The sequence below is a fragment of the Oncorhynchus mykiss genome, chromosome 7, assembly GCF_057628025.1.
Source record: "Oncorhynchus mykiss isolate SJ-2025 chromosome 7, ASM5762802v1, whole genome shotgun sequence".
In the NCBI taxonomy this organism is placed as follows: Eukaryota; Metazoa; Chordata; class Actinopteri; order Salmoniformes; family Salmonidae; genus Oncorhynchus; species Oncorhynchus mykiss.
Window position 1 is genome coordinate 76,970,001 of NC_143028.1, and position 27,500 is coordinate 76,997,500.

Sequence of the window (27,500 nt, forward strand, 5' to 3'; positions counted from 1 at the left end):
CACAGGGATAAATACACTGGTACAGAGAGACAGGAAACACAGGGATAAATACACTGGTACAGAGAGACAGGAAACACAGGGATAAATACACTGGTACAGAGAGACAGGAAACAGGGATAAATACACTGGTACAGAGAGACAGGAAACACAGGGATAAATACACTGGTACAGCGAGACAGGAAACACAGGGATAAATACACTGGCAAAGAGAGACAGGAAACACAGGGATAAATACACTGGTACAGAGAGACAGGAAACACAGGGATAAATACACTGGCACAGAGAGACAGGAAACACAGGGATAAATACACTGGTACAGAGAGACAGGAAACACAGGGATAAATACACTGGTACAGAGAGACAGGAAACACAGGGATAAATACACTGGTACAGAGAGACAGGAAACACAGGGATAAATACACTGGTACAGAGAGACAGGAAACAGGGATAAATACACTGGTACAGAGAGACAGGAAACACAGGGATAAATACACTGGTACAGAGAGACAGGAAACACAGGGATAAATACACTGGTACAGAGAGACAGGAAACACAGGGATAAATACACTGGTACAGAGAGACAGGAAACACAGGGATAAATACACTGGTACAGAGAGACAGGAAACACAGGGATAAATACACTGGTACAGAGAGACAGGAAACACAGGGATAAATACACTGGTACAGAGAGACAGGAAACACAGGGATAAATACACTGGTACAGAGCGACAGGAAACACAGGGATAAATACACTGGTACAGAGAGACAGGAAACAAAGGGATAAATACACTGGCACATAGAGACAGGAAACACAGGGATAAATACACTGGTACAGAGAGACAGGAAACACAGGGATAAATACACTGGCACAGAGAGACAGGAAACACAGGGATAAATACACTGGCACAGAGAGACAGGAAACACAGGGATAAATACACTGGTACAGAGAGACAGGAAACACAGGGATAAATAAACTGGCACAGAGAGACAGGAAACACAGGGATAAATACACCTGTACAGAGAGACAGGAAACACAGGGATAAATACACTGGCACAGAGAGACAGGAAACACAGGGATAAATACACCGGCACAATGAGACAGTAAACACAGGGATAAATACACTGGCACAGAGAGACAGGAAACACAGGGATAAATACACTGGTACAGAGAGACAGGAAACACAGGGATACATACACTGGTACAGAGAGACAGGAAACACAGGGATAAATGCACTGGTACAGAGAGACAGGAAACACAGGGATAAATACACTGGTACAGAGAGATAGGAAACACAGGGATAAATACACTGGTACAGAGAGACAGGAAACACAGGGATAAATAAACTGGGACAGAGAGACAGGAAACACAGGGATAAATACACTGGTACAGAGAGACAGGAAACACAGGGATAAATACACTGGCACATAGAGACAGGAAACACAGGGATAAATACACTGGCACAGAGAGACAGGAAACACAGGGATAAATACACTGGCACAGAGAGACAGGAAACACAGGGATAAATACACTGGTACAGAGAGACAGGAAACACAGGGATAAATACACTGGTACAGAGAGACAGGAAACACAGGGATAAATACACTGGTACAGAGAGACAGGAAACACAGGGATAAATACACTGGTACAGAGCGACAGGAAACACAGGGATAAATACACTGGTACAGAGAGACAGGAAACAAAGGGATAAATACACTGGCACATAGAGACAGGAAACACAGGGATAAATACACTGTTACAGAGAGACAGGAAACACAGGGATAAATACACTGGCACAGAGAGACAGGAAACACAGGGATAAATACACTGGCACAGAGAGACAGGAAACACAGGGATAAATACACTGGTACAGAGAGACAGGAAACACAGGGATAAATAAACTGGCACAGAGAGACAGGAAACACAGGGATAAATACACCTGTACAGAGAGACAGGAAACACAGGGATAAATACACTGGCACAGAGAGACAGGAAACACAGGGATAAATACACCGGCACAATGAGACAGTAAACCCAGGGATAAATACACTGGCACAGAGAGACAGGAAACACAGGGATAAATACACTGGTACAGAGAGACAGGAAACACAGGGATACATACACTGGTACAGAGAGACAGGAAACACAGGGATAAATGCACTGGTACAGAGAGACAGGAAACACAGGGATAAATACACTGGTACAGAGAGATAGGAAACACAGGGATAAATACACTGGTACAGAGAGACAGGAAACACAGGGATAAATAAACTGGGACAGAGAGACAGGAAACACAGGGATAAATACACTGGTACAGAGAGACAGGAAACACAGGGATAAATACACTGGCACATAGAGACAGGAAACACAGGGATAAATACACTGGCACAGAGAGACAGGAAACACAGGGATAAATACACTGGCACAGAGAGACTGGAAACAAAGGGATAAATACACTGGTACAGAGAGACAGGAAACACAGGGATAAATACACTGGCACATAGAGACAGGAAACACAGGGATAAATACACTGGCACAGAGAGACAGGAAACACAGGGATAAATACACTGGCACAGAGAGACTGGAAACACAGGGATAAATACACTGGTACAGAGAGACAGGAAACACAGGGATAAATACACTGGTACAGAGAGACAGGAAACACAGGGATATATACACTGGTACAGAGAGACAGGAAACACAGGGATAAATACACTGGGGAAAACAAGCGACACCTGGAGGGGGTGGAGACAATAATGAGGACAGGACTACTGTTATTCCCTACAGTTATTTTATTATTAAAGCTAATACAGTCCCTGGTCAAGGCTAATACAGTCCCTGGTCAAGGCTAATACAGTCCCTGGTCAAAGCTAATACAGTCCCTGGTCAAAGCTAATACAGTCCCTGGTTTTTCTTTTCTCAGGGAATCTTCCCGACCAGCTACATTCACTTGAAGAAGGCCATCGTAACCAACAGAGGGTAAGTATCACTCCCTTTCTTATACCTAATGACTTTGTCTGAGGAGACAAAGCAGGAGAGAGAGAAGGGGTGTTAAGGAGAGAGGATGGGTGTTAAGGAGAGGGAGGAGAGAGAGAGAGAGAGGAGAGAGAGAGGAGAGAGGGAGGAGAGAGGGAGGAGAGGATAGAGGGATGGAGGAGAGGGGTGGAGTTGATGATAGAGGAAGGAGAGGGGTGGAGGAGAGGAGAGAGGGAGGAGAGGAGAGAGGGAGGAGAGGAGAGAGGGAGGAGAGAGGGGTAGAGGAGATGAGAGAGGGAGGAGATGAGAGAGGGAGTAGAGGAGAGAGGGATGGGAGGAGAGAGGGAGGAGAGAGGGAGGAGAGGAGAGAGTGAGTAGAGGAGTGAGGGAGGAGAGAGGGAGGAGAGGAGAGAGGGAGGAGAGAGGGAGTAGAGGAGAGAGGAATGAGAGGAGAGAGGGAGGAGAGGAGAGAGTGAGTAGAGGAGTGAGAGAGGAGAGAGGGAGGAGAGGAGAGAGGGAGTAGAGGATAGGAGAGGAGAGGGATGGAGGAGAGGAGAGGAGAAAGGGAGGAGAGGAGAGAGGGAGGAGAGAGGGAGGAGAGGAGAGAGGGAGGAGAGAGGGAGTAGAGGAGAGAGGAATGGGAGGAGAGAGGGAGGAGAGAGGGAGGAGAGGAGAGAGTGAGTAGAGGAGTGAGAGAGGAGAGAGGGAGTAGAGGAGAGGAGAGGAGAGGGATGGAGGAGAGGAGAGGAGAAAGGGAGGAGAGGGGTAGAGGAGAGGAGAGAGGGAGGAGAGGGAGAGAGAGAGAGAGAGAGAGGAGAGAGGGAGGAGAGGAGAGAGGGATGGAGGAGAGGGGTGGAGGGGATGAGAGAGGGAGGAGAGGGGTGGAGGAGAGGAGAGAGGGAGGAGAGGAGAGAGGGAGGAGAGAGGGAGGAGAGGAGAGAGGGAGGAGAGGGTGGAGGAGATGAGAAAGGGAGGAGAGGAGAGAGGGAGGAGAGAGGGAGGAGAGGAGAGAGGGAGGAGAGGGGGAGGAGAGAGGGAGGAGAGGATAGAGGGATGGAGGAGAGGGGTGGAGGGGATGAGAGAGGGAGGAGAGGGGTGGAGGAGAGGAGAGCGGGAGGAGAGGAGAGAGGGAGGAGAGGAGAGAGGGAGGAGAGGAGAGAGGGCGGAGAGAGGGAGTAGAGGAGAGAGGGATGGGAGGAGAGAGGGAGGAGAGAGGGAGGAGAGGAGAGAGTGAGTAGAGGAGTGAGGGATGAGAGAGGGAGGAGAGGAGAGAGGGAGGAGAGAGGGATGAGAGGAGAGAGGGAGTAGAGGAGGAGGAGAGAGGGATGAGAGGAGAGAGGGAGGAGAGAGAGGAGGAGAGGAGAGGAGAGAGGGATGGAGGAGAGGAGAGGAGAGAGGAGGAGAGAGAGAGAGAGAGAGAGAGAGAGAGAGAGAGAGAGAGAGAGAGAGAGATATGAGAGAGAGAGAGAGAGAGAGAGAGAGAGAGAGAGAGAGAGAGAGAGAGAGAGAGAGAGAGAGAGAGAGAGAGAAAATTACTGTCTCTGTCTCTGTCTCTCTGTCTCTGTCTCTCTCTCTCTCACTCTCTATCTCTCCTCCCTCTCTCTCTCCTCCCTCCATCACTCCATCCCTCCCTATCTGATTGATTCCTCTTGCTGTCCCTGTGTTCTACTCTGTCTGACTGCAGAGGTTCTGATTTATAACTAGTTCTAGATTTACAGTGTCCAGTTACCTGGCAGACTATAGGAAAGGCCCGTCTTATACTGAGAATCACCTCAGTGAAATCATCAGTCAGGATCACCGACAAGATCATCTCGATCACTTCTTAGGGGAACACTTGTTTTACTATGTCCAGTACCCGACTTGGTCCAGGGAAACTACAGTAATATACTTGTTCCGGTTATCCAGCACGGTACTGAGAAACTACAGTAATTTACTTGTTCCTGTTATCCAGCACGGTAAAAAAACACAAAAATGGTGCCGGTACATAGTCAATGTACATAGTCATGGTACATAGTCATGGTACATAGTTATGTTACATAGGCATGGTACATAGTCAATGTACATAGTCATGGTACATAGTCATGGTACACAGTTATGTTACATAGTCAATGTACATAGTCATGGTACATAGTCAGGGTACATAGTCATGGTACATAGTCATGGTACATAGTTATGTTACATAATCATGGTACATAGTCATGGTACATAGTCATGGTACATAGTCATGGTACATAGTCATGGTACATAGTCATGGTACAGTTAAAGTACGGTCAGGATAGACAATACAATTTATCTCACTACTTAAGCTATGTTATTTTTATTTTATTCTTTATATTTTTAATTGACCCTTTATTTAACTAGGCAAGTCAGCTAAGAAGATTCTTATTTACAATAACGCCAAACTCGGATGACGCTGGGCCAATTGCGCGCCGCCCTATGGGACTTCCAATCACAGTCGGCTGTGATACAGCCTGGAATCGAACCAGCACTGAGATGTAGTTCCTTAGACCGCTGGGCCACTTGGGAGCCCATTTCACAGCATATTACAGGGAAGTCCTATACTGTACTAGGAAACATCCCAGAATGTGCTGGGATCAGCCAGCAGGATAGACAGGATAGACAGGATGGACAGGATAGACAGGATAGACAAGATGGACAGGATAGACAGGATGGACAGGATGGGCAGGATAGACAGGATAGACAGGATGGACAGGATGGACAGGATAGACAGGATAGACAGGATGGGCAGGATAGACAGGATGGACAGGATGGGCAGGATGGACAGGATGGACAGGATGGACAGGATAGACAGGATGGACAGGATAGACAGGATAGACAGGATAGACAGGATAGACAGGATGGGCAGGATAGACAGGATGGGCAGGATAGACAGGATGGAAAGGATAGACAGGATAGACAGGATAGACTTGATAGACAGGATGGACAGGATGGACAGGATACACAGGATAGACAGGATAGACTGGATGGACAGGATGGACAGGATGGACAGGATGGGCAGGATAGACAGGATGGACAGGATGGACAGGATAGACAGGATAGACTGGATGGACAGGATGGACAGGATGGACAGGATAGACAGGATGGACAGGATGGGCAGGATGGACAGGATGGACAGGATGGGTAGGATAGACAGGATGGACAGGATGGGCAGGATGGACAGGATGGACAGGATGGGCAGGATAGACAGGATAGACAGGATAGACAGGATGGGCGGGATAGACAGGATAGACTGGATGGGCAGGATAGACAGGATGGAAAGGATAGACAGGATAGACAGGATAGACTTGATAGACAGGATGGACAGGATGGACAGGATACACAGGATAGACAGGATAGACTGGATGGACAGGATGGACAGGATGGACAGGATGGGCAGGATAGACAGGATGGACAGGATGGACAGGATGGGCAGGATAGACAGGATAGACAGGATAGGCAGGATGGGCAGGATAGACAGGATGGACAGGATGGACAGGATGGGCAGGATAGACAGGATGGACAGGATAGACAGGATAGACTGGATGGATAGGATGGACAGGATGGACAGGATGGACAGGATAGACAGGATGGACAGGATAGACAGGATGGACAGGATGGACAGGATAGACAGGATAGACAGCATAGACTGGATATACAGGATGGACAGGATGGACAGGATGGACAGGATGGACAGGATAGACTGGATAGACAGGATGGACAGGATAGACAGGATAGACAGGATGGGCAGGATAGACAGGATGGATAGGATGGACAGGATGGACAGGATAGACAGGATGGACAGGATGGACAGGATAGACAGGATTGACAGGATGGACAGGATGGACAGGATGGACAGGATAGACAGGATGGACAGGATAGACAGGATGGGCAGGATAGACAGGATAGACAGGATGGACAGGATAGGCAGGATAGACAGGATAGACAGGATGGACAGGATGGACAGTATAGACAGGATGGGCAGGATAGACAGGATAGACCGGATGGACAGGATGGACAGGATAGACAGGATGGACAGGATGGGCAGGATAGACAGGATAGACAGGATAGACAGGATGGACAGGATAGACAGGATAGGCAGGATGGGCAGGATAAACAGGATGGACAGGATGGACAGGATAGACAGGATAGACAGGATAGACAGGATAGACCGGATGGACAGGATGGACAGGATGGACAGGATAGACAGGATGGACAGGATAGACAGGATAGACAGGATAGACAGGATGGACAGGATGGACAGGATAGACAGGATAGGCAGGATGGGCAGGATAGACAGGATGGACAGGATGGACAGGATAGCTTTTACATTTGACACGTCAAATATCACCGTTTTATTATATAATGTTGTGTGTGCTGGATTTAAACGTGCAAGCCAAGCGCCACCACTATCAGTAGCACTGTCAAAGTTGTACAAAAACAAGTCTGCAAACAAGCACACACCGGGCACAAACGATGTGTTTACAATACCGCATTGGTAATAAAGCATTATTTGTTTGACCGCAACTTCTGAGGTAGCTAGTTTTAGCTTGGTACCTAGCTACCACCAATACAACCAGAATGAAAACAATGACCCGTAGTAACTGCAGACATTTTCATTATTCTTAGCAATGATTTCGGGAATCCTTGTGAGTAAGTATTAGCTAGGTAGACACTTGTTGTTCGCCTGTTGAAATTGAACTTCAGTTCATTAACCCTGTTGCCTAAAGCTAACATTAAAAGCAGCCATCTAGCTTCATCTGGTTAGTAAATCTCAACCTGACCGGGTTATGTGTTGTGAGGCTAGCCACAATTAGGATTAGGCACAATAGTGGAATTTGCGGTTTGCCTTCACATAGATGGGTCCGACCACCATTAATCAAATAAGAACTGTTTTATAAATGATAATTATTTTAGATGATGACACCTAGCTATATAGAACCTGATGGTCACTCTGACAGAGCTCCAGAGTTCCTCTGTAGAGATGGGAGAAACTTCCAGAAGGACAACCATCTCTGCAGCACTCTGTGGCCAGACGGAAGCCCCTCCTCAGTAAAAGGCACATGACAGCCCGCTTGGAGTTTGCCAAAAGGCACCTAAAGGACTCTCAGAACATGAGAAACAAGATTCTCTGGTCTGATGAAACCAATATTAAACTCTTAATGTACAGATGATGATCTGTACTAGTTGTTCAAGCTCTGGTCTTGTCCCGTCTTGATTACTGTCCGATAACATGTTCAGGTGCAGCAAAGAACGATCTGGCAAAGCTGCAGCCGGCTCATAAACAGAGCAGCACGCCTTGCCCTTAACTGAACATACAGAACTCACATCATCAACATGCAGGACAGTCTTTCATGGTTGAGGGTTGAGGAGAAATTAACTACTTCTCTTCTAACCACTTGCATGAGCTAGACACACAGTAGACACACAGTAGACACACAGTAGACACACAGTAGACACACAGTAGACACACAGTAGAGCCATGTCATCATGGAATGCTCTGTCACCAGAGGTTATTCAGGCAAAAAGCAAGTTTAGCTTAAAAAAAAATATATATATATATATATATATATTGTATCACAGATCATCTCGTCTTTCTAAATATCTAATTGAACTGTACTGGATATAACAATATTAATATCTATGAATGAATAGTCTTTAAATCACTGAAGCTGGAGTCTTATATCTCCCTCTCTAACTTTAAGCATCAGCTGTCAGAGCAGTTTACCGATCACTGTACCTGTACACAGCCAATCTGTAAATAAAACACCCAACTACCTCATCCCCATATTGTTATTTATCCTCTTGCTCCTTTGCACCCCAGTATCTCTACTTGCATATCATCATCTGCACACCTATCACTATCACTGTTTATGCTAAATTGTAATTATTTTGCCACTATGGCCTATTTATTGCCTTACCCTCCCTAATCTTCTACATTTGCACACACTGTATATATACTTTTCTATTGTGTTAATGACTGTACATTTGTTTATGTGTAACTCTGTGTTGTTGTTTTTGTCGCACTGCTTTGCTTTATCTTGGCCAGGTCGCAGTTGTAAATGAGAACTTGTTCTCAACTGGTCTACCTGGTCAAATAAAGGTGTTCTCAACTGGCCTCCCTGGTTAAATAAAGGTGTTCTCAACTGGCCTCCCTGGTTAAATAAAGGTGTTCTCAACTGGCCTCCCTGGTTAAATAAAGGTGTTCTCAACTGGCCTCCCTGGTTAAATAAAGGTGTTCTCAACTGGCCTCCCTGGTTAAATAAATGTAAAATAAAAATGTTAAAAACCTTGGTGCCTTTCCAATATATAACTCATATTTATTTTGAATTGTATTTAGAATATAATGTCCTTGTCTATAAAGGTTCTGTACTTTGTCATGTGTTTGTATGTATTATGTGGACCCCAGGAAGTGTAGCTGCCTCATGCGCAGTAGCTAACGGGGATCCCAATAAGCTAAACTTAACCTGAGAAACAAGGAAATACAACTTTAAAGCTAAACCAACAGTAAACCAAAACAGTCTCTATCCTATCTGACAGTAGTCCCTAGTGTTGATATTCACAGGTGTGTCCTCAGGAGCAGGGTCCCAATGGGAGTGACACACAGACAGGATATATACATTTTTTATTGTAACTTTACTTCTCTCTGTCTTTGGTTGTGTCCTAAATGATTCTCTATCCCCTATTAAGTGCACTTATTTTTGACCAGGAACCATAGGGTGCCGTTAATAAGTATAGCACTATATAGGGAATATGGTGCCATTTAGGACACATCCTTTCTTTGGGTTTGAGTGATGGAGGTGCTGATTTCTCATAAATATTGATGGAAAAGAAAAAAAATGTTCCCAAACCGGCATCTGCCTATTCAGAGAGCCAGAGACTTCAGAACATCAGAGCATGTTTCAGACAGAGCCAAATACTACAGTCTACTGTACATCTCAGACAGAGCCAAATACTACAGCCTACTGTACATCTCAGACAGAGCCAAATACTACAGTCTACTGTACATCTCAGACAGAGCCAAATACTACAGTCTACTGTACATCTCAGACAGAGCCAAATACTACAGTCTACTGTACATCTCAGACAGAGCCAAATACTACAGTCTATTGTATATCTCAGACAGAGCCAAATACTACAGTCTACTGTACATCTCAGACAGAGCCAAATACTACAGTCTATTGTACATCTCAGACAGAGCCAAATACTACAGCGTACTGTACATCTCAGACAGAGCCAAATACTACAGTCTACTGTACATCTCAGACAGAGCCAAATACTACAGTCTACCGTACATCTCAGACAGAGCCAAATACTACAGCTCAGACAGAGCCAAATACTACAGCCTACTGTACATCTCAGACAGAGCCAAATACTACAGCCTACTGTACATCTCAGACAGAGCCAAATACTACAGTCTACTGTACATCTCAGACAGAGCCAAATACTACAGTCTACTGTACATCTCAGACAGAGCCAAATACTACAGCCTACTGTACATCTCAGACAGAGCCAAATACTACAGCCTACTGTACATCTCAGACAGAGCCAAATACTACAGTCTACTGCACATCTCAGACAGAGCCAAATAATACAGTCTACTGTACATCTCAGACAGAGCCAAATACTACAGTCTACTGTACATCTCAGACAGAGCCAAATAATACAGTCTACCATACATCTTTCTTTACGGGTGCGGTATAGCGATGTGTACCTAGGCCTGTCTATCCGTCCGCCCAGTTTTTACGCCTAGATCAGTGCATTTATCCAGACACCTACAGTATGTCAGCATCACAACTTCCACAATATTCCCTATATAGTACACTAGTTTTGCCCAGAGACCCATGAGTCTAAAACAAGCAGCTTATAAGAGCTACAGTGCCTTGCGAAAGTATTCGGCCCCCTTGAACTTTGCGACCTTTTGCCACATTTCAGGCTTCAAACATAAAGATATAAAACTGTATTTTTTTGTGAAGAATCAACAACAAGTGGGACACAATCATGAAGTGGAACGACATTTATTGGATATTTCAAACTTTTTAACAAATCAAAAACTGAAAAATTGGGCATGCAAAATTATTCAGCCCCTTTACTTTCAGTGCAGCAAACTCTCTCCAGAAGTTCAGTGAGGATCTCTGAATGATCCAATGTTGACCTAAATTACTAATGATGATAAATACAATCCACCTGTGTGTAATCAAGTCTCCGTATAAATGCACCTGCACTGTGATAGTCTCAGAGGTCCGTTAAAAGCGCAGAGAGCATCATGAAGAACAAGGAACACACCAGGCAGGTCCGAGATACTGTTGTGAAGAAGTTTAAAGCCGGATTTGCATACAAAAAGATTTCCCAAGCTTTAAACATCCCAAGGAGCACTGTGCAAGCGATAATATTGAAATGGAAGGAGTATCAGATCACTGCAAATCTACCAAGACCTGGCCGTCCCTCTAAACTTTCAGCTCATACAAGGAGAAGACTGATCAGAGATGCAGCCAAGAGGCCCATGATCACTCTGGACGAACTGCAGAGATCTACAGCTGAGGTGGGAGACTCTGTCCATATGACAACAATCAGTCGTATATTGCACAAATCTGGCCTTTATGAAGTGTCGTTTAAAGTTTGCCACAAGCCACCTGGGAGACACACCAAACATGTGGAAGAAGGTGCTCTGGTCAGATGAAACCAAAATTCAGCAGGGACAGGGAAGATGGTTAAAATTGATGGGAAGATGGATGGAGCCAAATACAGGACCATTCTGGAAGAAAACCTGATGGAGTCTGCAAAAGACCTGAGACTGGGACGGAGATTTGTCTTCCAACAAGACAATGATCCAAAACATAAAGCAAAATCTACAATGGAATGGTTCAAAAATAAACATATCCAGGTGTTAGAATGGCCAAGTCAAAGTCCAGACCTGAATCCAATCGAGAATCTGTGGAAAGAACTGAAAACTGCTGTTCACAAATGCTCTCCATCCAACTTCACTGAGCTCGAGCTGTTTTGCAAGGAGGAATGGGAAAACATTTCAGTCTCTCGATGTGCAAAACTGATAGAGACATACCCCAAGCGACTTACAGCTGTAATCGCAGCAAAAGGTGGCGCTACAAAGTATTAACTTAAGGGGGCTGAATAATTTTGCACGCCCAATTTTTCAGTTTTTGATTTGTTAAAAAAGTTTGAAATATCCAATAAATGTCGTTCCACTTCATGATTGTGTCCCACTTGTTGTTGATTTTTCACAAAAAAATACAGCTTTATATCTTTATGTTTGAAGCCTGAAATGTGGCAAAAGGTCGCAAAACTCAAGGTTGCCGAATACTTTCGCAAGGCACTGTATGCTTAGGGTCATTGTCCATTTGGAAGACCCATTTGTGACCAAGCTTTAACTTCCTGACTGATATCTTGAGATGTTGCTTCAATATATCCACATAATTGTCCTTCCTCATGATGTCATCTATTTTGTGAAGTGCACCAGTCTCTCCTGCAGCAAAGCACCCCCACAACATGACGCTGACACCCCCGTGCTTCACGTTTGGGAATGGTGTTCTTCGACTTGCAAGCCTCCCCCTTTTTCCTCCAAACATCACGATGGTCATTATGGCCAAACAGTTCTATTTTTGTTTCATCAGTCCAGAGGACATTTCTCCAAAAAGTACAATCTTTGTCCCCATGTGCAGTCTGGCTTTTTTATGGTGGTTTTGGACCAGTGGCTTCTTCCTTGCTGAGCGGCCTTTCAGGTTATGTCGATATAAGACTCATTTTACTGTGGATATAGATACTTTTGTACCTGTTTCCTCCAGCATCTTCACAAGGTCCTTTGCTGTTGTTCTGGGATTGATTTGCACTCTTCGCACCAAAGTATGTTCACCTCTAGGAGACAAAACGCGTCTCCTTCCTGAGCGGTATGACGACTGCGTGGTCCCATGGTGTTTATAATTGCGTACTATTGTTTGTACAGATGAACGTGGTACCTTCAGGCGTTTGGAAATTGCTCCCAAGGATGTCCCAGACTTGTGGTCTACAATTTTTTTTCTGAGGTCTTGGCTGATTTCTTTTGGTTTCCCCATGATGTCAAGCAAAGAGGCACTGAGTTTGAAGGTAGGCCTTGAAATACATCCACGGGCTCAACTCCAATTCACTAAGATGATGTCAATTAGCCTATCAGAAGCTTTTAAAGCCATGACATAACTTTCTGGAATTGTCCAAGCTGTTTAAAGACACAGTCAACTTAGTGTATGTAAACTTATGTCTCTCTTCCCCCTTCCTCTTTTCCTCAACTGTCCCTCTTCCTCTTCCTCTTCTCCTCCACTGTCTCTCTTCCTCTTCTCCTCCACTGTCCCTCTTCCTCTTCTCCTCCACTGTCTCTCTTCCTCTTCTCCTCCACTGTCTCTCTTCCTCTTTCTCTTCTCCTCCACTGTCTCTATTCCCTCTTCCTCTTCTCCTCCACTGTCTCTCTTCCCCTTCTCCTCCACTGTCTCTCTCCCCCTCCCTCTTCTCCTCCACTGTCTCTCTTCCTCTTCTCCTCCACTGTCTCTCTCCCCCTCCCTCTTCTCCTCCACTGTCTCTCTTCCTCTTCTCCTCCACTGTCTCTCTCCCTCTTCCTCTTCTCCTCCACTGTCTCTCTTCCTCTTCCTCTTCTCCTCCACTGTCTCTCTTCCCTCTTCCTCTTCTCCTCCACTGTCTCTCTTCCTCTTCCCTCTTCTCCTCCACGGTCTCTCTTCCCTCTTCCTCTTCTACTCCACTGTCTCTCTTCCCTCTTCCTCTTCTCCTCCACTGTCCTTCTTCCTCTTCTCTTCCACTGTCCCTATTCCTCTTCTCCTCCACTGTCTCTCTTCCTCTTCTCCTCCACTGTCTCTCTTCCTCTTCCTCTTCTCCTCCACTGTCCTTCTTCCTCTTCTCTTCCACTGTCCCTATTCCGCTTCTCCTCCACTGTCTCTCTTCCTCTTCTCCTCCACTGTCTCTCTTCCGCTTCCTCTTCTCCTCCACTGTCTCTCTTCCTCTTCTCCTCCACTGTCTCTCGTCCCTCTTCCTCTTCTCCTCCACTGTTTCTCTTCCTCTTCTCCTCCACTCTCCCTCTTCCTCTTCTCTTCCACTGTCCCTCTTCCTTTTCTCCTCCACTGTCTCTTCCTCTTCCTCTTCTCCTCCACTGTCTCTCTTCCTCTTCTCCTCCACTGTCTCTCTTCCTCTTCTCCTCCACTGTCTCTTCCTCTTCCTCTTCTCCTCCATTGTCTCTCTTCCTCTTCTCCTCCACTGTCTCTCTTCCTCTTCTCCTCCACTGTCTCTCTTCCTCTTCTCCTCCACTGTCCCTATTCCTCTTCTCCTCCACTGTCCCTATTCCTCTTCTCCTCCACTGTCCCTCTTCCTCTTCTCCTCCACTCTCTCTTCCTCTTCTCCTCCACTGTCTCTCTTCCTCTTCCTCTTCTCCTCCACTGTCTCTCTTCCTCTTCCTCTTCTCCTCCACTGTCTCTCTTCCTCTTCCTCTTCTCCTCCACTGTCTCTCTTCCTCTTCTCCTCCACTGTCTCTCTTCCTCTTCTCCTCCACTGTCTCTCTTCCTCTTCCTCTTCTCCTCCACTGTCTCTCTTCCTCTTCCTCTTCTCCTCCACTGTCTCTCTTCCCTCTTCCTCTTCTCCTCCACTGTCTCTCTTCCCTCTTCCTCTTCTCCTCCACTGTCTCTCGTCCCTCTTCCTCTTCTCCTCCACTGTCTCTCTTCCTCTTCTCCTCCACTCTCCCTCTTCCTCTTCTCTTCCACTGTCCCTCTTCCTCTTCTCCTCCACTGTCCCTCTTCCTTTTCTCCTCCACTGTCTCTTCCTCTTCCTCTTCTCCTCCACTGTCTCTCGTTCCTCTTCTCCTCCACTGTCTCTCGTCCCTCTTCCTCTTCTCCTCCACTGTCTCTCTTCCTCTTCTCTTCCACTGTCCCTCTTCCTCTTCTCCTCCACTGTCCCTCTTCCTTTTCTCCTCCACTGTCCCTCTTCCTCTTCTCCTCCACTGTCTCTATTCCGCTTCTCCTCCACTGTCTCTCTTCCTCTTCTCCTCCACTCTCCCTCTTCCTCTTCTCCTCCACTCTCCCTCTTCCTCTTCTCTTCCACTGTCCCTCTTCCTCTTCTCCTCCACTGTCCCTTTTCCTTTTCTCCTCCACTGTCTCTTCCTCTTCCTCTTCTCCTCCACTGTCTCTCTTCCTCTTCTCCTTCACTGTCTCTCGTCCCTCTTCCTCTTCTCCTCCACTGTCTCTCTTCCTCTTCTCCTCCACTCTCCCTCTTCCTCTTCTCTTCCACTGTCCCTCTTCCTCTTCTCCTCCACTGTCCCTCTTCCTTTTCTCCTCCACTGTCTCTCTTCCTCTTCTCCTCCACTGTCTCTCTTCCTCTTCTCCTCCACTCTCCCTCTTCCTCTTCTCCTCCACTGTCCCTCTTCCTCTTCTCCTCCACTGTCCCTCTTCCTCTTCTCCTCCACTCTCCCTCTTCCTCTTCTCTTCCACTGTCCCTCTTCCTCTTCTCCTCCACTGTCCCTCTTCCTTTTCTCCTCCACTGTCTCTTCCTCTTCCTCTTCTCCTCCACTGTCTCTCTTCCTCTTCTCCTCCACTGTCCCTCTTCCTCTTCTCCTCCACTGTCTCTCTTCCTCTTCTCCACCACTGTCTCTCTTCCTCTTCCTCTTCTCCTCCACTGTCTCCATACAGTCTACTTTTAGTCAGTTCAGTTTACCGTTAGACAGGGCTGTAATGTACTTGATGTATAGATCATTCAAATATAATCTATTTACACAGTGATCTATAGGGACGGTATGTGCATGTACGTTGGACCGATCCATATCTTTGTGCTAGATTAGATTTAACATTGGAGCAGTGCTCTGGTGATTGATGTGAGACGACTTTTGGATGAAACACCACCAATATACAATACAATACAACACAATGCAATGCAATGCAATGCAACGCAATATAGTACAATAGAATATAGTACAATAGAATATAGTACAATAGAATATAGTACAATAGAATAGAATACAATAGAATATAGTACAATAGAATATAGTACAATATAATATAGTACAATAGAATAGAATACAATAGAATATAGTACAATAGAATATAGTACAATAGAATATAGTACAATAGAATATAGTACAATAGAATATAGTACACTAGAATATAGTACAATAGAATATAGTACAATAGAATATAGTACAATAGAATATAGTACAATAGAATAGAATACAATAGAATAGACAGGGAAATGTTTTGCTCCTCATTTTTTTAAACTATATTGCTACTCAACAGTGAGAAAAGTTAACTATAAAGTGACACACACACACACACACACACACATAATTAACACACACACTTAGTGGAGACAAAGAAAGGACATTAGAGGGCCAGTGGGGAGAAAATGGAAAGAATAGGATGCATTCCAACTGACACTCTATTCCCTTTATAGGGCACTAACAGAGCCCTGGTGAAAGGTAGTGACCTATAGAGGGACTAGGGTGTCATTTGGGACGCACTAAGATACAGCTATACAGTTGAAGTCAGAAGTTTACATACACTTAGGTTGGAGTCATTTAAACTCATTTTTCAATCACTCCAAAACTACAGTTTTGGCAAGTCGGTTAGGATATCTACTTTGTGCATGACACAAGTCATTTTTCCAACAATTGTTTACAGACAGATTATTTCACTTATAATTCACTGTATCACAATTCAAGTGGGTCAGAAGTTTACATACACTAAGTTGAGTGTGCCTTTAAACAGCTTGGAAAATTCCCCCAAAAAGATGTCATGGCTTTAGAAGCTTCTGATCGGCTTATTGACATAATTTGAGTCAATTGGAGTTGTGCCTGTTGATGTATTTCAAGGCCTACCTTCAAACTCAGTGCCTCTTTGCTTGACATCATGGAAGAAAAGAAATCAGCCAAGACCACAAGAAATTATAGACCTCCACAAGTCTGGTTCATCCTTGGGAGCAATTTCCAAATGCCTGAAAGTACCACGTTCATCTTGTACAAACAGTAGTACGCACGTATACATACCATGGGACCACGCAGCCGTCATACCGCTTAGGAAGGAGACACGTTCTGTCTCCTAGAGATGAACATACTTTGGTGCGAAAAGTGCAAATCAATCCCAGAACAACAACAAAGGACCTTGTGAAGATTCTGGAGGAAACATGTACAAATGTATCTATATCCACAGAAAAATGAGCCCTATATCGACATAACTTGAAAGGCTGCACAGCAAGGAAGAAGCCACTGCTCCAAAACTGCCATAAAAAAGCCAGACTACAGTTTGCAACATGGGGACAAAGTTCGAGAAATGTCCTCTGGTCTGATGAAACAGAAATAGAACTGTTTGGCCATAATGACCATCGTTATGTTTGGAGGAAAAAGGGGGAGACTTGCAAGCTGAAGAATACCATCCCAACCGTGAAGCACGGGGGTGGCAGCATCATGTTGTGGGGGTGCTTTGCTGCAGGGGGGACTGGTGCACTTCACAAAATAGATGGCATCATGAATAGGGAAATTATGTAGATATACTGAAGCAACATCTCAAGACATCAGTGAGGAATTTAAAGCTTGGTCGCAAATGGGTTTTCCAAATGGACAATGACCCCAAGCATACTTCCAAAGTTGTGGCAAATTGGCTTAAGAACAACAAACTCAAAGTTCTGGATAGGCCATCACAAAACCCTGACCTCAATCCCATAGAACATTTGTGGGTAGACTTGAAAAAAATGGTGTGTGAGCAAGGAGGCCTACAAACCTGACTCAGTTACACCAGCTCTGTCAGGAGGAATGGGCCAAAATTCACCCAACTTATTGTGGGAAGCTTGGGGAAGGCTACCCAAAACGTTTGACCCAAATTAAACAATTTAAAGACAATTCTACAATACTAATTGAGTGTATGCGAACTTTTGACCCACTGGGAATGTAATGTAAGAAATAAAAGCTGAAATAAGTCATTCTCTCTACAATTATTCTGACATTTCATATTCTTAGATTAAAGTGGTGATCCTAATTGAACTAAAACAGGGAATTTTTACTAGGATTAAATGTCAGAATTGTGACAAACTGAGTTTAAATATATTTGGCTCAGTTGTATGTAAACACAGGTACGTGTAAAGACAGAGCGGAAGAGACAGCGGGGAGATGGAGAGCTGGAACTATAGAGCCACGTTAGACCTGTACCAGATGTGTCTGTTACAGATGTGTCTGTTAGAGATGTCTGTTACAGATGTGTCTGTTAGAGATGTCTGTTACAGATGTGTCTGTTACAGATGTGGATCTCTGCTTGGGTCTTCATGCCTTTGTATGTGTTTGTATGTGCGTGCGTGTGTCCTTGCTTGGGTTTGTGTGTGTGTTTATGTGTTTGTGTGTGTGTCTGTGTCCATACTTTCATATGTATTTGTGTTTGTGAGTGTGTGTTTGTGAGTGTGCGTGCGTGTATCCGTACTTGTGTGGATATAGAGGGACATCAGATCGTAACATGGAGACAAATATATAACAAGTTGAACTGACGTCGGTGGAATCAGGAAGTAACGTCGGTGGAATCAGGAAGTAACGTCAGTGGAATCAGGAAGTAACGTCGGTGAAACCAGGAACTAACTTCGGTGGAACCAGGAAGTAACGTTGGTGGAATCAGGAAGTAACATCGGTGGAATCAGGAAGTAACATCGGTGGAATCAGGAAGTAACGTCAGTGGAACCAGGAAGTAACGTTGGTGGAACCAGGAACTAACGTCGGTGGAACCAGGAACTAACGTCGGTGGAATCAGGAACGAACGTCGGTGGAACCAGGAAGTAACGTCGGTGGAATTGGGAACTAATGTCGGTGGAACCAATAAGTAACGTCGGTGGAATCAGGAACTAACGTTGGTGGAATCAGGAACTAACGTCGGTGGGGGGGGGGTTAGGGTTAGGGGTATTAGGACTGTAAGACCTTTTATTTATTTATTTATTTTTATTTCACCTTTATTTAACCAGGTAGGCAAGTTGAGAACAAGTTCTCATTTACAGTTGCGACCTGGCCAAGATAAAGCAACCTGTGACCTGTGTAATTGCAGTTTGGTTTGGTTTTAAAGTTTGCAAAACAGATTTTACAACCATCTGGCTTCTGAATGATTTAGGAGGGACAGTTATATAGTAATATACAGTTTGCTGGGGATAGATAGTAATACATTTACAGCATGTCAAATATCTGAAGGCTTAACCCACACACACACACACACACAAACAGTGTTCACAATGTTAATGATGTGCGGTAAAGCCCGGGCATACATTTGTATTCTGATCCCTTCCCTTACCTGGAACGTGCAGGGCCTATCTTACCCAGGCTGATTGCTTCTGCCAAATTAAAGGCCTTGCCCTGCCCGAAACCTGAAGTCAGAAATAACTTCCTCTGTTAGGAGCAGCTAATGGATTTACTATCTACTATCTGTCTGTCACTCTGTAACGGAGACGCTGGGAGTCGAGAAGCAGGTGCTGGGGGTGAGTTTAATAATACAAGACAAGAGTCTGGACATGAAACACGTAACTAATACTGCCTGGGGAATGGAACTAAGGGAGTGACTGGAGCTGACCCCCACAATGTTGAACATCCAGTAGGTATCTGACGGCATAGGAGGGACCTCCCTTCATGTCCAGTGGAGGTGGAGGTGTGTCATGGGGGACAGCCTCAGCCAGGGGACCAGGAACCAACAGCCTGAGAAGGGAGACATGAAAGGAAGGTGAGATATGGTCGTCACTGGGGAGCTGTAATCTATACGTTACCTCGTTGACCCTCCGGAGAACCTTGAACAGCCCCACAAACCAGGGGCTCAGCTTCTTGCAGGGGAGGTGGAGTGGGGGGTTCCTGCTGGAGAGCTAGACACAATCACCAGGTTGGAACACAGGAGCCTCCCAGCGGTGGCGATCCTCCTGCTCCTTCTGATGGTGGACAGCGCATTTGAGTCTCACATGGGCTTCGCTCCACACTTCTTCTGCGTGCCTGAACCACTCATCCACGACAGGAGCTTCGATCTGGCCCAGGGTCCATGGAGCCAGGGCAGGCTGATAACTCAGAACACACTGGGAGTCAGCCCAGTTGAAGAGTGGCGTAATGAATTCTGCCCAGGGAAGGAATCGGGCCCACTCCCCCTGCCGGTCCTGGTAGTAGCTCCTCAGGAACCTCCCCAGCTCCTGGTCCATCCTCCTCGCCTGTCCGTTATATACCCGGAAGTGAGGCTGACTGTGACCCCAAGCTTCTCCAAGAAGGCTCTCCATACCAGTGATGTGAATTGGGGGCAACGGTCAGAGACGATGGCCTTTGAAAGGCCATAATATCGGAAGACCTGCTGGAATAGTGCCTCAGCGACCTGGAGAGCAGTAGGGAGACCAGAGAAAGGGATCAAAAACGAATGGATTTAGATCAACTATCCACAACCACCAAAATGATGGTGAAACCGTCAGAGGAGGGCAGATCAGGATCAGTGGATATGAGGAGATGTTCAGAGAATAATAAATAAAGTTCCCTGTGCCACCGGAATCCACCACCACTGTAGAAACAGTACACGAGGGACAGCCAGCTAGTGTAATCGACACTAAAAAGAGTTTAGCAGAAATGGATGAAGATGGGATACTCACACCCGCCCAATGAGGTGGACCATCCCTCTGCTCTTGTGGATCCCGAGTCGGGATGTACCGGACACTGTTGAAGCTGGTGCCCCCCTTGACCACAATAGGGACTGAGCCCCCGTTGTTTCCGTCTGCGAAGCTCAGCTGCGGGGAGGCATGTGACCCCTACCGCAATGGGTTGCCAGTTCCGTCTGGCCCTCCTCTCGCAGTCCTCTTCTGAATCTCTTTCCATCCGCTGGATGCTTCTCCGGAAGGTCATCCTGCCATAATAGGCGCTCTCCCTCCTCTCTGCCCTCCAGTGGATGATCAAAAATACCTCTAAACACATCCATGACCACGCTTACGAAGCCAGTCGGCAGAGAAATGACCGTGGCAACCTTGGACCTCTCAATGCTGGAAGCTCCCATCTGGTGTGCAAAAATCTGGTGTGAAAGGGAGCACTGGAGTAGGAAGCCACGGCATATAGATGGGGTTCCATCATAGTTGTCCGGGAGAGACAAATGGGTATTTCTGACCTGGGGGACTGCTGAATAGACTGGTGTTCTCGTTCGCTGGGTCGACTGGTGGTAGAGTATCCTCTGCTGGTTGAAGGCAACGCCTCTCGGACCTCCTCCATAGTCGTCACCAGTTGTGCCAGCTGGTCGTAGTGCTGACAAAGTAGGTATCCCTGTTCGTCGACCGACTGGGAGATGTCCTGATTCCCTGTTGCTTCCATTTGTGCGAGGCAGTATTCTGTATCGGAGACGCTGGGAGTTGAGCGGCAGGTGCAGGGGGGGGGGGGGGTTGGGGGGTTCAAAACTAGAGTCTCATCTGGACATGAAACACATAACTAATACTGCCTTGGTAATGGAACTACGAGAGTGACAGATATAGGGTTTGGCTGCTCTGCCAGAGACAGTAGAGAAAGAAGGAGAAAGGAATCCCATTGGGCAATGAATAGATTAAGGTATAATTCCCCAACCAGCAATCACATTCACATTGTCATGCTGCGTAACACGTTTGTTAGGCTAATCGTCACGCAATCTCTTCTCAATGTCAGGGTGTGAGTTGAGAAAAGTGCTTCCTCTAAAGTACGTTATGTCACGATTCCAAAGCTATACAATATTGCAGATAGCAAATTAATTATCTCACATCTCGGGAAAATATTTATAATATTGTATTTGTTGTTGACGAAATACATGCTAATGTTGGATGAACTAGTGTTGTATTGACTCTCGTTCACTCCTTGAAGTAGAGCTCTCCTTGTCCCATCATTTTCCAGATATGACTGTACTGTGCAGCACGAACAAATGGCTCAGCTTCAAATTGTTAGTGATCAATTTAGTGATACCCCGAGCCCTACTCGTACCCTAGTTATTAATTTAAAAAACAAGGCCCTATCTGGCCCTACCCGATGTATAATGTCAGGGCCTGTCAGGCTCGTGTCGGGTAGCAGAGCTCTACTTTGCGGTTAATCATAATGCTTATTGAAATATATTTTTTCACCTCTGTGTACAGGCAGTATGAGACCGTGGTACCAGTAGAAGACCCCATAGTGACGGAGGTGACCTCCACTCTGCAGGAATGGGCCTTGCTATGGAAGCAGCTTTACGTGGTGAGTACAGTCCAACTCATATCTTGTCCCACTATTTCATAACAGAGTAATAATAATCATTATATTATTGTATTTATTAACGTGAGGTGTGTTGCTGCGCTAAAGTTGAACTCGTGTCATCTTGAGTGTGTGGCATGTCACTATGGAGATCCAGGATTAACAAGACACGTTTGTATCATACTCTAAAATGCTGTATGTACGGTTCTATGATATGATTCCCGGATGGCATACCATTAGAGGTATATCAACAACAACAAAAAATATCTACTCAAAGATCCACCATGTCCTATAAAATGGTAGACAATAAGGTACTCAGCAAAAAGGTCTGATTTCAATATTACTGAAAAAAGGACCCAGATGGTAAGTATAAAGCAAGTCTCTTGGGGGTTGTCTCTATAAGTTTGACATGTCTAGCCACTGGGATTTTTCCCATTTTTCAATGCAAAACTGCCCCAGCTCCTTCAAGTTGGATGGGTTCCGCTGGTGTACAGCAATCTTTAAGTCATACCACCGATTTTCAATTGGATTGAGGTCTGGGCTTTGACAAGGCCATTCCAAGACATTCAAATGTTTCCCCTTAAATCACTTGAGTGTTGCTTTAGCAGTATACTTAGGGTTATTGTCCTGCTGGAAGGTGAACCTCCGTCCCAGTCTCAAATCTCTTGAAGACAGAAACAGGTTTCCCTCAATAATTTTTGTGTATTTAGCGCCATCCATCATTTCTCCAATTTTGACCAGTTTCCCAGTCCCTGACACCACCATGCTTCACTGTGGGGATGGTATTCTCGGGGTGAGAAGAGATGTTGGGTTTGCGCCAGACATAGCGTCTTCCTTGTTGGCCCAAATGCTCAATTTTAGTCTCATCTAATCAGAGTACCTTCTTCCATATGTTTGGGGAGTCTCCCACATGCCTGATAAAAGTTTCTGATATTTTTCTATAACCCAATTTTGATCTGTACTTTTCCAGAACTTTGTCCCTGACGTTTTTGGAGAACTATTTGGTGTTAATGGTGCCGCTTGCTTGGTGGTTGCTTGGTGGTGCCCCTTTCTTAGTCCTGTTGCAGACTCTGGAGCCTTTCAGAACAGGTGTATATATACTGAGATCATGTTACACTTAGATTGCACACAGGTGGACTTTATTTAACTAATTATGTGTCTTCTGAAGGTAATTATTTGCACCAGATCTTATTTAGGGGCTTCATAGCAAAGGGGGTGAATAGATATGCACGCACCACTTTTTTTTTTTTTTTTTGCAACAACTTGCAACTGAGAAACAGACACCTCACAAGTCCTCAACTAGCAGCAAAACACCAGTCTCAACGTCAACAGTGAAGAGGCGACTCCGGGATGCTGGCCATCTAGGCAGAGTTGCAAAGAAAAAGCCATATCTTAGACTGGCCAATAAAAAATGTATATTAAGATGGGCAAAAGAACACAGACACTGGACAGAGGAACTCTGCCTAGAAAGCCAGCATCCCGGAGTTGCCTCCTCACTGTTGACGTTGAGACTGGGGTTTTGCGGGTGCTATTTAATGAACCTGCCAGTTGAGGATTTGTGAGGCGTCTGTTTCTCAAACTAGACACTCTAATGCATTTGTCCTATTGCTCAATTGTGCACCGGAGCCTCCCACTCCTTTTTCTATTCTGCAATTTCTCGCATGGAATAGCCTTGATTTCTCAGAACAAGAATATATTGAAGAGTTCTCAGAAGAAAGGTCTTTGTTTCTGGCCATTTTGTGCCTGTAATCGAACCCACAAATGCTGATGCTCCAGATACTCAACTAGTCTAAAGAAGACCACTTTTATTACTTCTTTAATCAGGCCAACAGTTTTCAGCTGCACTAACATAATTGAAAAAGCTCGTGTCACTTTGCAGCTCTCAGCTGTGCTTCCCTTTGTAGTCTGTAATGGTTTGCAAGCCCTGCCACATCCGATGAGCGTCAGAGCCGGCGTTATATGATTCGATCTTAGTCCTGTATTGACATTTTGCCTGTTTGATGGTTCATTGGAGGGCATAGTGGGATTTCTTATAAGCTTCCGGGTTAGAGTCCCTCTCCTTGAAAGCGGCAGCTCTAGCCTTTAGCTCTGTGAGGATGTTGCCTGTAATCCATGGCTTCTTGTTGGGGTATGTACGTACGGTCACTGTGGGGACGACTTCATCAATGCACTTATTGATGAAGCCAATGACTGATGTGGTGTACTCCTCAATGCCATCGGAGGAATCCCAGAACATATTCCAGTCTGTGCTAGCAAATTGTCCTGTAGCTTAGAATCTGCTTCATCTGACCACTTTGTTGATCTAGTCACTGGTGCTTCCTGCTTTAATTTTTGCTTGTATGCTGGAATCAGGAGGATAAAATTATGTTCAGATTTGCCAAATGGAGGGCGAGGGAGAGCTTTGTATGCATCTCTGTGTGTGGAGTATAGGTGGTCCAGAGTTATTTTTCCTCTGGTTGCACATTTAACATGCCAATATAAATTTGATGTTTCCCTGCATTATAGTCCCTGGCTGAGCATTTTCTTGTTTGCTTATGACGGAATACAGCTCATTCAATGCTGTCCTAATACCAGCCGCTGTGGTGGTATGTAAACCGATACAAAGAATACAGATGAAAACTACAGCCAGCTGTATGTTGATGTTGTCGTCGTTCAGCCAAATCAAATCAAATTTTATTTGTCACATACGCATGGTTAGCAGATGTTAATGCGAGTGTAGCGAAATGCTTGTGCTTCTAGTTCCGACAATGCAGTAATAACCAACAAGTAATCTAACTAACAATTCCAAAACTACTGTCTTGTACACAGTGTGAGGGGATAAAGAATATGTACATAAGGATATATGAATGAGTGATGGTACAGAGCAGCATAGGCAAGATACAGTAGATGGTATCGAGTACAGTATATACATATGAGATGAGTATGTAAACAAAGTGGCATAGTTAAAGTGGCTAGTGATACATGTATTTCATAAGGATACAGTCGATGAAATAGAGTACAGTATATACGTATGCATATGAGATGAATAATGTAGGGTAAGTAACATTATATAAGGTAGCATTGTTTAAAGTGGCTAGTGATATATTTACATCATTTCCCATCAATTCCCATTATTAAAGTGGCTGGAGTTGAGTCAGTGTCAGTGTGTTGGCAGCAGCCACTCAATGTTAGTGGTGGCTGTTTAACAGTCTGATGGCCTTGAGATAGAAGCTGTTTTTCAGTCTCTCGGTCCCAGCTTTGATGCACCTGTACTGACCTCGCCTTCTGGATGATAGCGGGGTGAACAGGCAGTGGCTTGGGTGGTTGATATCCTTGATGATCTTTATGGCCTTCCTGTGACATCGGGTGGTGTAGGTGTCCTGGAGGGCAGGTAGTTTGCCCCCGGTGATGCGTTGTGCAGACCTCACTAACCTCTGGAGAGCCTTACGGTTGAGGGCGGAGCAGTTGCCGTACCAGGCGGTGATACAGCCCGCCAGGATGCTCTCGATTGTGCATCTGTAGAAGTTTGTGAGTGCTTTTGGTGACAAGCCAAATTTCTTCAGCCTCCTGAGGTTGAAGAGGCGCTGCTGCGCCTTCTTCACAATGCTGTCTGTGTGAGTGGACCAATTCAGTTTGTCTGTGATGTGTATGCCGAGGAACTTAAAACTTGCTACCCTCTCCACTACTGTTCCATCGATGTGGATAGGGGGGTGTTCCCTCTGCTGTTTCCTGAAGTCCACAATCATCTCCTTAGTTTTGTTGACGTTGAGTGTGAGGTTATTTTCCTGACACCACACTCCGAGGGCCCTCACCTCCTCCCTGTAGGCCGTCTCGTCGTTGTTGGTAATCAAGCCTACCACTGTTGTGTCGTCCGCAAACTTGATGATTGAGTTGGAGGCGTGCGTGGCCACGCAGTCGTGGGTGAACAGGGAGTACAGGAGAGGGCTCAGAACGCACCCTTGTGGGGCCCCAGTGTTGAGGATCAGCGGGGAGAAGATGTTGTTGCCTACCCTCACCACCTGGGGGCGGCCCGTCAGGAAGTCCAGTACCCAGTTGCACAGGGCGGGGTCGAGACCCAGGATCTCGAGCTTGATGACGAGCTTGGAGGGCACTATGGTGTTGAATGCCGAGCTGTAGTCAATGAACAGCATTCTCACATAGGTATTCCTCTTGTCCAGATGGGTTAGGGCAGTGTGCAGTGTGGTTGAGATTGCATCGTCTGTGGACCTATTTGGGCGGTAAGCAAATTGGAGTGGGTCTAGGGTGTCAGGTAGGGTGGAGGTGATATGGTCCTTGACTAGTCTCTCAAAGCACTTCATGATGACGGAAGTGAGTGCTACGGGGCGGTAGTCGTTTAGCTCAGTTACCTTAGCTTTCTTGGGAACAGGAACAATGGTGGCCCTCTTGAAGCATGTGGGAACAGCAGACTGGTATAGGGATTGATTGAATATGTCCGTAAACACACCGGCCAGCTGGTCTGCGCATGCTCTGAGGGCACGGCTGGGGATGCCGTCTGGGCCTGCAGCCTTGCGAGGGTTAACACATTTAAACGTCTTACTCACCTCGGCTGCAGTGAAGGAGAGACCGCAAGTTTTCGTTGCAGGCCGTGTCAGTGGCACTGTATTGTCCTCAAAGCGGGCAAAAAAGTTATTTAGTCTGCCTGGGAGCAGGACATCCTGGTCCGTGACTGGGCTGGATTTCTTCCTGTAGTCCGTGATTGACTGTAGACCCTGCCACATGCCTCTTGTGTCTGAGCCGTTGAATTGAGATTCTACTTTGTCTCTGTACTGACGCTTAGCTTGTTTGATTGCCTTGCGGAGGGAATAGCTGCACTGTTTGTATTCGGTCATGTTACCAGACACCTTGCCCTGATTAAAAGCAGTGGTTCGCGCTTTCAGTTTCACGCGAATGCTGCCATCAATCCACGGTTTCTGGTTAGGGAATGTTTTAATCGTTGCTATGGGAATGACATCTTCAACGCACGTTCTAATGAACTCGCACACCGAATCAGCGTATTCGTCAATGTTGTTGTCTGACGCAATACGAAACATGTCCCAGTCCACGTGGTGGAAGCAGTCTTGGAGTGTGGAGTCAGCTTGGTCGGACCAGCGTTGGACAGACCCCAGCGTGGGAGCCTCTTGTTTTAGTTTCTGTCTGTAGGCAGGGATCAACAAAATGGAGTCCAAAAGGGGGGCGGGGCAGGGCCTTATATGCGTCGCGGAAGTTAGAGTAATAATGATCCAAGGTCTTTCCACCCCTGGTTGCGCAATCGATATGCTGATAAAATTTAGGGAGTCTTGTTTTCAGATTAGCATTGTTAAAATCCCCAGCTACAATGAATGCAGCCTCCGGATAAATGGT

General features: G+C 45.7%; 1 protein-coding gene across 28 annotated transcripts in view; it reads left to right on the plus strand.

Moving 5' to 3' along the window:
- Positions 1-27,500, plus strand: part of dock3 (dedicator of cytokinesis 3) — a 398,499-nt gene that overhangs the window by 188,281 nt on the left and 182,718 nt on the right. For all 28 annotated transcript variants that reach the window (XM_090242011.1, XM_090242016.1, XM_036984230.2 and 25 more), the window contains exons 4-5: positions 2,922-2,977; positions 22,067-22,163. In XM_090242011.1, the coding sequence (XP_090098137.1) occupies positions 2,922-2,977; positions 22,067-22,163 (153 nt within the window). The remainder of the gene's footprint in view (positions 1-2,921; positions 2,978-22,066; positions 22,164-27,500) is intronic.